We start from the raw sequence: 11363 nt of genomic DNA on the forward strand, positions 1-11363 counted from the left end.
CGTAATTTTGGTCAAACGGGCACTATATTATGGGACGGAGGGAGTAATCCATAAACGACGCTAAAGCAAACAGCCGTTGATGTAGTTAACTGGTTTATCAATCACGTGCGGGAACAACGGTATTTAGACAAAGTAGCACGGACTAGTCAACTAGACTAGAGTCAACGTCCAACCATACATGCATGTAATGAATACTGGTGATGTATTCCGTAATACGTAGTACTTCTCTTACTAACATTTTTGACAAAATAATACGGAATACAAATTAATACGATTGATTTATTGAATAATTGCTTGAAATTATTTTAAATATTTTCTTTAATGTGTTTCTTATATACACAAAGTTATATATAGAGTATAATACTTCAACCTTTTAGTAGTTGGTTAATTGATCTAAAGAACCCGTAAAAAAAAATTAAATAAATAAATAAATAATTGATCTAAAGAAGTTTTAGGCTTAGAACTTTGAATTTAGAAAGAGAATATAAAATAGAAGTATTGATCAGCAAAATTGTAATGAACCAATATAAATGAGTTTGCATTATTTATACTAGTGTGCTAGTTGTAAACTAAGGAAAAAAACGGATCCTTAGAGAGTGAGTTATGACTAACTTCAGCTTGTAACAAACTTTTGTCAAGTTATCAATCTGTGCATATGCCACCCAAGTTATCAATATGTGTAGCATCCATGTCAATGATATGTGTGCTTCTCAACAAGCAAGCAAGCCACCAGTCTTGTGAGTGACTTGTGACCAACTGATTGTGCTGCTGATTATGCAATTGTTGTTGTGGCTTGATAACAGACTGTTGTTCACTGTCTTGTACTCCAACAGCCCCCCAGGTAGGGGGTGGTTTAATAGAAAGCATTCCTAGCTTGGACAGTAACTCAGCGTGTCGTAGTGAAGACAAGACCTAGGTGAGAAAATCAGCAAGTGGATCAATAGTTGGAACATACGCTAACTCAAGTTTTTAATGCTCAGGTTCATATTGAATGGGGTTGGGTCATGTTGGATCGGGTTGGGTCATGTCAGATGGGGAATCATATCGGGTCATGTTTATGTCGGGTCAGGTTAATCGGGTAGCCGAATGAAATGGGTCGATTTTCGTCGGGTATGGGTCCTTATCGTATAGGGTTATTTGTAATTATAATAGTAATACTACCTATGTTCCTTAAAGTTATTTACACTTACTATTTCTACGAACTTCAATGCAATATTTAACCACTAATATATTAAATTCCATATGTGAAATTTTTGATAAAAGTTGATATTTTGAAAATAAGTAGATAACAAGAGCATTCTAACAAGATTTTACATGATATTGTTTTGATGTATATAATAGTGAGAATTTACGTCAAAGTTTCTATATTTGTACAAATATTCCAGGACGTAAAAAAAAATCAGGAACAAAGGTTGTATAATTTATGGTCGTCTTTAGGACAACAATAATATTATTGTTGACTAGATACATACAAGAATAATCCATTAAAAACAGGTCAATTAAGAAAGGGTGAAGGAGGGGGAGAAGAAAAATGAAATTTAGATGGAAAGTTTGAGGTTGGAGAAAGTTCAATTCATATATATTCAGTTTGCATTTCATAATTACTTTAAACAATGACGGAGGCAGAATAATATATTGGTGACTTACATTTTTTATAACATCAATAAGTGCAAATAGCGAATTATTTAAGTAGGTCATATGACTCATATGACCCCACAACTCACATAGTAGCTCCGGCTTTAAATAATTTGTAGTGCTCTAGTGGATATTACTCTAAGATTTGAATACTCAAGCTAATACTATGTGACACGAAGTTTATGTCGATCAATGGCGAATCTAAAATTCTAGAAACGGTATTGAATCACTGCACCAATCAGGGAAACCAGCCAACCAGAAATGGTCATTTTATAGAAAAAATGACCTAAAATGACCTCGTAATTTCTTAGTTCCGTTTCTGAGTAGATAATATCGCAACCCTCCTAATATACAGTCTTGAGATAAAACTGTCCAAATTTCGGTATATTTTTTCCCAAAAAAAAATGAGCACCAAAGTTTGTGGATGAGTGCACGAGTAAAAGTTATGTGAGTTTAGCCACCCAATCACTTGTTGGCTTGTTGCAATATTTTTCCTAAAAATAAAGAAGTTTTGGAAGTGGGCCACTTTTTTATGCTGACCACAAAGCAAATTAACAACTGCAAGATGGACCAAGAATATGATATCCCAAAGCTCCCTAACAAAATTACTTAGAGAGTAAGGATGATGATGGCAGCCTCAGGGAGCACATCCACAACCTCATTGCTCCGGCAGCGCACTCTCTCCTCCTCCTTCCCCTTCTCTTCTCGTGTTCGAACTTCAGGTCTTAAGTCCTAACCTTAATATATCCGCTTTGTCATTATATTGTATAACAAAAAAAGAAAAAAGCAAAGTCAATTGATTGAAGATTCTGATAATATTTGCATTTGGATTGATATTTTTACAGGCAGGCTAAGCTTTATAACTCGAAAGCAGCCTGTTATCTTCTGTTCTCTCCCAAAGACTCAACAAACCACAGCAACAGAACATGGAGTGGAAAGTAGTAGCACTAGAAGAAGAGAAGCAATGCTTCAGATAGCCTTCTCTGCAGTTTTCCAAGTTGCCACTGCTGCTGCTGTTTCTTCACCTGCAGTAGCACTTGACGGTTAGGGAAAAAGACTAACCCTTTATCAGCTCATGTCCAATATATATTCAGGGACAACTTTATACTTTAATTTATTACCAATTGGCTTATTCTCCATGTTCCTGCAGAATTTCGAGTCTATTCTGACGATGCTAACAAGTACAAGATTTCTATCCCTCAAGGTAAAATCTGACTTTTAACAGTAGACTTTGAGTATAACATAAACTTTATCCTGTATAGGAAAAAATATACACATCGAGTGCTATTAGCCTTATTACTAAGTTGATTGCAAACGAAGATGAAATAAATCAGGATATCATGTCTACTAGTTAACACTCTTGATACTTCTTAAGTTTTTTAAGGACATTTATGAATTACACAGGGCCCTGGTGATTACCACCAGGCCAAGACTTCATTGGTTTGGTACTTCTAAGAGCAATAGAAAGACAACATAGCTTCTATAGTTGATGCTAATAACAATAGTTGCCTTATCTAACCATGCAGATTGGCAAGTCGGAGTTGGGGAAACTGACGGAATCAAATCTATTACAGCATTTTACCCAGAGGCTTCTACTTCAAATGGTAGCTTTCTGCTTGAAACTTTTTGTTCCAATAACTAATGAGCATGAAAACGTAATTTTGTTACCTGTGAACGACTTCTGCAGTCAGTGTGGCAATCACAGGAATTGGTCCTGATTTTACCAAATTGGAATCTTTTGGCAACGTTGATACTTTTGCAGAAAATCTGGTAATCACCATATTAGCATATTTCATCAGCATTCTTCACTTACTGTTAATGGGCGCTATCTATCGGTAATTTTTCTGACTTGAGGTATCTGATAATTACAAAATTGATCAGGTTAATGGATTGGATAGAAGTTGGCAGAGGCCTCCTGGAATTGCAGCAAAACTCATAGACTGTAAATCTAAAAATGGTAACTATCTACTTTCCTCTTTTAGTGTACACAAGAATAGGGCTCGTTCTTTTCACCTTAAAAAAATACCATACTTTATAAGTTTCAGAAGAAAAGCAGTTCAATAATGGCTTTTCAGATGAAAAGAACGAATCCCTATGAAGGCCACTAGCTAGGTAGGATATGCAATACTCCGTAAACCAAACATGTCTATAGTCATTAAACTTACCTTTTTTCTTCTTTGGGACTGGCCAGGACTTTATTATGTTGAGTACACGCTCCAAAATCCTGGGGAAAGTCGCAGGCACATCTATTCTGCAACCGGGATGGCGCAAAATGGCTGGTATAACAGGCTTTATACAGTAACTGGACAGGTTAACTTCACTTCACTTCACTTGGCTTTGCTCAATGCTCATCTGAAAAACTGCAGGCAACAGATGCATTTCTGCATTCCTGTTAATTGCTAAACAAAATACTACTCGTAGGAAGCTAAAGTTATTATTATTTTTTGCATACATTGCAGTTTGTGGAAGATGACTCTGATAAATTTGGATCCAAGATTCAAAAGGTATGTCAAACCCCATCAACCTTCATTCAGCTATTGGTATTCTGGGAAAAATGATCTGCTAAAACCTTAACCTTGTGTTTTAACCTTCTTTTGCAGGCTGTGCAATCGTTCAAATTAGGCTGAAGAGAGAAACTCGCTACACAGGAACAGCTGATGCTGTCAGTAACCTTGTACATGAAGGGCCAGGGCTGTGCTCTTTAGGCAATCCTAAAATCTTCTTATAAGCATCCTTTCTCTTTCACAATATAATACCTCGAATCAATTTTGAGAATATCACCCAACTGCTGCAAAATTTTGCCACTCACACTGTTTGCCCAACAGCATCACATTTTTGTTTATACTTGAAGCTAAGAAATTCTTCAGATAAATGTATATTGAAACTTCAAACTACTAATACTACACTAAAATGCTTCTTGTCAAAGCAGTAAACCGCCAATTCAGCTAATGCTACTTTTGCTTAATTGCGCTAACAAGACAAAGATCTACTGGTTGTTGTGTGGAGTATTTCACAAGATCCCTGCATGTTTATTGTTTTACTGTAGACGATCAGCACGCTATTTTAATTCAAAGTTAAAGGGGTAAAAAAGAGTAGACTAAATAGCTAACATATTAGCCCTAATGCTCAATAAAATTATAAGTGCAACCTTTTCTCTTTATTAGCCCAATTCATTGTTTAACTAATTTCAAAGGCATATTGTCCATATATAGTGTAAAAAGATCCGTCACACGTTAGGTGTTTACAGTTGGTAGTATTCAGTAAGAAAACAAACAGAAAAGGAAGGGAATTCTGGAGTCTATTCATGATTAGAGGCAAGCGAGCACACGGTACAAGAACACTAGCTGGTATTCTGCAACTCCGAACCCTATGCGCAGAGATCAAAATATATGCATCAGTGAGTAAAGGTAAAATTCACATTTTCACTCCAAATTGAAGATAATAAGATACTCCGTATACCACAATCGCACTCGGCGCATGAAATGATTTTTTGTTCCATTAACTTTTTACCCCTAAATTACATGTAACATATTCCCTCTTACTTTAAAATATTACAAGAAACAATTAGCAACCACAGCTTTGGAGATTTTTAATATCACAACTACACATTATGGTTGAACTAACTAACTAGATGTAGGAAATTCTGTTCTGACATTTCCCTCTGATACATTTTCTACGGATTTAGGCGCAGAAGTCTTGTGAAATAAAAGAGTGAGCTTATCTAGGTAAAGCTGGTGTTGCATTTGACGTAACTGGTGCCATTCCCTTTCCAACTGCAAATCCTTTTCCTCAAAACGATCAATCTTATCTTGGATCTCTTTCATCTGTAAAGAAATCCAATAACAATAAAGTCATTCCCTGGAAAAGAAATTAGAATTTAAAGCAAATTTATGCCTAACCAAGTACCAACCTTAGCTTCGATAATGATTGCTATGGACTTTAAAAACTCGTCCTCCTCCTGCTTGAGCAGAGACTCTGCCTCTACACGAGCTTCTTCTGGTGTACAAGCTACAGAACCACCACTGGATTCAACAGCAGGATCTGGATATCAAATAAGTGAAGCACACACTGTTACAGCTGAGAACGGCAACATAATGACCAGCACAGCACACAAAAAATAAAAAACAAAAGCCACATAGTACATATATTACCTCAGCAAGCACAGTGTCACAGTGTAATTATCTTACAAGTGATACCAAATAAGCAACGAGATTACTGAAACTGTAGCTTCTTTTAGCCATTGTAATTGATGACAGGTGAATGCTTAATATAGTTCTACCTCCGTTTTCTTTTGTTCTACTCATTTTCCACTAATGGTTGTTTTTTTTGTTCTACTCACGTTACTTTATTCCAGTTTTGGTATATCCATCTTCTCCCTCTTGCCCCCCACTCTCCTAATTATTCTTACACCTATCCACATTCTTTTTACATATACCCACCTTTTTCCACTCTCTCCTACTTTATCTTACACCCACGCACGGTGAGTAAAACAAAACAAAACAAAATGTAGGTAGTAATACTAACTTTATGTAGGGTCAAGATTACACTTTAACTAACTATGATCCCCCAAACAATATGTAGAATCGAAACCGAAGAATTATAGACAGAAAAATAAGAAAAACTAGAACATGACAACTGCAAGAAACATTAAGAACCACAACGCATCACTTACTAATATGTAAGACCAAAATTGACAGATGATCAGTAATTTCTTCCTAGGAGTCAAAAGCACGAGAATCTAATAAGATAGCCGTAAAAGATGTATAAAAAATGCCTACTGGGGAGACTATGATAGTGCTGCTTATATCCATATACAAATAAGCTGTCACACCTAGTAGTTGTATTACCACCAGTTCAATAAAATGACAACTTTTTCTTAAATCTGAAATGCCTAGCCCACGGGACACCTGAGTGACCTGATTTCCACGATTCTAAATTAACAATAAGAAGCCAGAAGGTAGACAATACCTTGCACTTTTATCGAATAGGCCTGCAACTGACCACTGCCCCTACTTGTTAGACCATCCATGTCATATAGAGTTGACACTGCTGCTCTAGCAGCAGCTTCTGAAACCTCAATACCAGCCAAAGCTGACAAAAATGCAGCCTAAAACATGCAAAACAAAAAAACATATCCATTTCCAATTGAAAAGACTACAATTAGAAAGATTGTTAGAGGCTCACTATTTCTTGTCAAATCTTAATGGTAATTTAATTTAACAGAACACTGCTGATTCGATGAAAGATCAGACACATAGCGATTAATACCTGAGCCATAATTGGGTTGCTAGCATCAGCAAGTGGTGTAAGATGCATTCTCTTTGCAGGGGGTTCTATTCCAGATTCAGAATCCACTTGGTCCTCACCTATACCTCCAGGCTCCGCAAATTTCTCCCGAAAGGGAAGCTTAATAAAACGAGCAACGCATTCTTTGTCGGTTCTACCACCAACATGTTCAGCCACACGCTTCCAGTCATCACGATAATGCATAACGGCTTCCAGAAGTTGCAAAGTTTCTTTTTCAGTCCAATCTGTCTTCACTGGTTCATTAATCTCAACCCGCCTGAATTCTGAAGAATTAACACCAACCTGGTAGTTACCACGAACATAGCACCTAGCACAGAGCACCAGGTCATACTGTTCAACAAAGAAAAATGTCTTAGGCTTTATAAAGTAATTGTTAGGTATAAATGACTACTACCGTACAAAAAAACTAAAAATGATGGCCCAACAAAACACCAAAGGATCTTTTGATGGCCAGGCAAGGAACCCTTGAAAAAACTATTGTTACTTACTTTTAATGTTAATCAGAATATACACACCAAAAGCACTAAACTTAATACAGCAGATTCCACATAGGTATGTGCATTAGGTAAAACCCTTTCCTTTTTCTTCAGAAAGAAGGTGTACCAGCAGATACGTAGTGATGATGACAGATACTCTAATACAGCCATTATGGTTGCAAGATGTAAGGACATTTGCTTACCTTAATAACATTATCAGTGCAACGATGAGCTAATTACTAATAACATTATCAGCAGGTTCGGTCCTTACTTAACAATTGCTTTTGTAACTTTGCATTAGTGTGTCACAAGTCACAGACATAGGAAAGTTTCAAATCACAATTGTGTTTGCAACTTTGCATTACTGTCTCATAAGTCACAGACATAGGAAAGTTTCAAATCCCAAATTCCACAACTATATAATTTAGTATCAAAAGTAGTGTAACATACAAATTATCATTTTATAAACTCTCATGAAGTGATAAAACCTATTACAATACTCAAACTTCCCTGAGAAGTTCACTGATTTTACAGTTTTAATTACTACAGGGCCGTGTTACCTAATCCGCTGTAGGCTTTAATTATGTCAAGTTAGCCTAAAACTGATCCACCATAACAATTCTCAGTGTTCAAACACGCAATTCTCCAGGGGAACAAGAGTATTAGGTAACACTAGTCCTAAGTTTCACAAAAAAATGATGAATGCAGATTATATACCTTATCACAGACAAAGCAGGCAATAGTGCAAGCAACTTTGCAGCCACTGCACAGCTTGTTTGATTTCCGAACATTGGAATTCGCAGCAGCAACAACAGCAGCCCCTGTAGAAGGTTGTGATGCAGGAGAGGCGGCCGCAGCGGCAGCGTTAGCCTTGGCGGTCTCTTTCTCTTTCTCCTTCTCCTCCCACTTGAAAGGCGGCTTTCCAGAGGGCGGGGAGTAATTGATAAGGCCCCACGTGTCAAGAAAATCAAACACCCGGCGAATGGACCCCACATCTCCGACAAGCCACCTCCTAACTTCTGTAAAGGTGAGCTTTTTAGAAGGGTTGGACCTGAAATTCTTGACAATGGCATTCCTGTAATATTTGTAAACATTAGGGTTCTTTGATGCTGAGTTATCCGTGAAGAACTCCGGCATATGCCGCACCTCGCACTCGTCTATCTCGTTCCATTTGAACCAACCTGGCAGTGTTTTTTTTTTAATTAATTAATTATTCATTAAAATAAAGAAACAAAATTAGAGGAGAGATAAAAATTGGTTACTTGAGTAGCTTGGGACGGTGACGAAATCGGGAGGTTCAGGAGCGGATTTTTTAGGATCTGGCGGCTGAGGGGTGGTTTCAGGCTTTGAGGGCGGAGGGGTGGTTTCAGACTTTGAGGGCGGCGGAAGAGAAGAGACAGTGTTGAAAGCGGAGGTGGTGGTGATGGGTGATTGGACCTCCATTGGTGGTGGTGGTGGTGGTTGTATTTGTGCTTGCTGCTCTCGTGAATGGAAAGTCAAGTTGACAGTTGATTTGGCGGGGGAGGTTTCATGGTTTTCCATGGTAACTTAAATTTTTTTGATGTGCCAAGGAAAGCTATTTATCAGTTATCATCGGAGAAGCGGAGATGGAGCTCCGCTCAGCAATCTCCACGATTAGCAATTAAAATATACGAAGGGGTATTTTTGTAAATAAATTGTCAAAATATACAATCTACAATTAATTACACAATCTCTTTTTATATTAAAATTATTTTCTTTTATTTTTATTTTTTAAAATGTCAAATATATCTCTATTATATAAGCCAAGAGGGGAGGGACATTTCAGTAATATTACTTTTGGTGTCCCCAGGCTAAAAGGCTAAATTACCCTTCATACTTTCATATTTTCATTCAACCCAAATTTTGATTTTTATTGATTTAAAAAGCTATTGTTATTGTTTTAAAAGCTAAATAATTATTCAGTTAAAAACTGAAAATTTATTAAATAGAGAAAATTCATTTTTAAAACTGATTAAGCGTTATGAGCTATAAAAAAGGAAACAAAAAATTAGGGAAAACAATTATCTCACTGTTAAATAGTCATCCTCATTCAATCAATTAACCACATTCAAAAAAATAATTATCAATTAACTTCACCTCTTCTGTTTCCTTCACTCTCTCCTTCCTTGATTCCTATCATTAATATTATTAATCCAAATAAAGTGTTTGGATAAATTATTAATTCCGGTTCCAGAATTTCAATTCCTACCATTATATTATTAATCACATACAATCCCATCATTAGGATTTGATTCAACCATTACACCAAAAAAAAAAGGATTTGATTCAACCACCGCCTATCAAGACCATCGCCGGCGAAATTGCTTTAGAGTAAAAGGAACCCGACGGTTGGGGCATGTTGACTCGGTCCAAATCGCCTAACAATTGGGCTTATATAACGACAGTGGTTTCTACGACGGATATGGCGGCAGCGACGAGTGACGTGGGTGACGTTGCAATAGTATTTTGCAAGGACATGATCGATGGCGTCATTGTTGGTGCATAGAGGTGTCAAAAGTCGAAAGAACATTGAAATGGAAGGATGTAATTTGGGATTAGATTGATAGAGGAGAGAGTGATTGCAGAAGAGAGGTGAGGTGGAGATGGCGGTGGTTGTGGTATTGGTGTTTCGTTGGAGGAGAGATAGGGTGTGGGAGAGGAGAGAGAAATGATGGGTATGGCAAATGTTAAAAAAAATGGGTGAAGGGAATTGGGCTTGCTGGAGAATTTGAAATGACAATAAAAATTGTGTCATTTTAAATTATTCATCTATGGGTATGACAACACTATCAGGTATAATTTCTCCGTTAGTTAGTCTTTTTTTCTTCTAATTATTATTAGTTGATTTGTGTAAATACTCATTTGTTGATTTTATTTCAAAATTTGAAGGTACAATGCGACCCGCAGGCATTGACATCGTACCAAGCTCGAGTTCTTATTATTTTCCAATTTCTAGAGTTTTGTTTTTCAATTTCAGTATTAGTATTTTGTTTTTATTGGGCAAATTTGTAAAAAACTACCTTATAAATTTGGATTTTTGCGAAAAACTACCTTATAAAAAAAATGTTGGAATTAACTACCTTATAAAAATTTTACGTTGCAGGATACTACCTTTCGTCGGATTATAAGCATCGATTACACATTTCGGGGTCGACTTTACTAGGTGCATCTCATGTGGCATGTCATGGAAAATGAGTAATTAAATAACTCATGAGATACATATGATAAAGTCAATCCCGAAATTATGATTCAACGTTCAAAATTCGGAAAAAGGTAGTATCTTAAAACATAATTATTTTATAAGGTAGTTAATTACAACATTTTTTTATAAGGTAGTTTTTCACAAATAATCAAATTTATAAGGTAGTTTTTGACAAATTTGCCTTTTTATTATTCAAACTTTTCTTGCTAATTTGTAAAACATATTCTTTAAGGGAAAGAAACGATATTTTTAAATAGATAAAATTTTGTAATGGTGATTACAAACATCAATGTTAACAAACATATTTCAAATAAAATAAACGTGTTTACTTCAATTAATTTTATAATACATACTTGCTATACAATATAGTTAAGTGCGAATTGAGGCACATTAATTTTCTATATCAGCATAATTAAATGTACTCATTTACATAACTTTTTTTTATGTGACATAGATATTAATACATTGTGTATTTCAGTTTATGTAATTCTAATTTTATTCTGAACTATCTTTACGGGATGACAGAGTATAATCATCCACCTTATGCATTTATTTCCTAGCGGGGTACAATGATACAATGTCAGATCTCGACTGATTCGTAATTATGACTTTACTTCAGTACTGAAATTTGATTTTATTTTTATGTTGTGATATGTTAGTTGTAACAACATAATTTTAAGTTTTTTCATACTTTCGCACGCATCGCGTGCATATAAGACTAG

At 36.0% G+C, this 11363-nt stretch overlaps 2 protein-coding genes and 1 long non-coding RNA gene across 3 annotated transcripts; 2 read left to right on the top strand and 1 right to left on the bottom strand.

Annotated features, from left to right (window-relative positions):
* The first annotated feature begins 2196 nt into the window (after positions 1-2196).
* On the top strand, positions 2197-4568 carry LOC110789810 (psbP domain-containing protein 3, chloroplastic). The gene is made up of 9 exons (XM_021994513.2): positions 2197-2357; positions 2481-2678; positions 2786-2839; positions 3162-3239; positions 3323-3405; positions 3517-3592; positions 3827-3945; positions 4095-4139; positions 4236-4568. The coding sequence occupies exons 1-9, from the start codon at positions 2258-2260 to the stop codon at positions 4260-4262; spliced, it is 780 nt and encodes a 259-aa protein (XP_021850205.1). The 5' UTR covers positions 2197-2257; the 3' UTR covers positions 4263-4568.
* A 499-nt stretch (positions 4569-5067) lies between these two features.
* LOC110789811 (SWI/SNF complex subunit SWI3B) lies at positions 5068-9053 on the bottom strand. Its single transcript, XM_021994514.2, has 6 exons — positions 8681-9053; positions 8136-8599; positions 6904-7272; positions 6604-6742; positions 5546-5676; positions 5068-5459 (listed from the first exon to the last, which is right to left on the bottom strand). The coding sequence occupies exons 1-6, from the start codon at positions 8958-8960 to the stop codon at positions 5259-5261; spliced, it is 1584 nt and encodes a 527-aa protein (XP_021850206.1). The 5' UTR covers positions 8961-9053; the 3' UTR covers positions 5068-5258.
* Positions 9054-9515: 462 nt separating this feature from the next.
* LOC130461460 (uncharacterized) lies at positions 9516-10975 on the top strand. Its single transcript, XR_008921750.1, has 2 exons — positions 9516-10232; positions 10329-10975. It is a non-coding gene; the product is annotated as an uncharacterized lncRNA (long non-coding RNA).
* The last annotated feature ends 388 nt before the right edge of the window (positions 10976-11363 follow it).

The sequence above is a fragment of the Spinacia oleracea genome, chromosome 5 (genome assembly GCF_020520425.1).
Source record: "Spinacia oleracea cultivar Varoflay chromosome 5, BTI_SOV_V1, whole genome shotgun sequence".
NCBI lineage: Eukaryota > Viridiplantae > Streptophyta > Magnoliopsida > Caryophyllales > Amaranthaceae > Spinacia > Spinacia oleracea.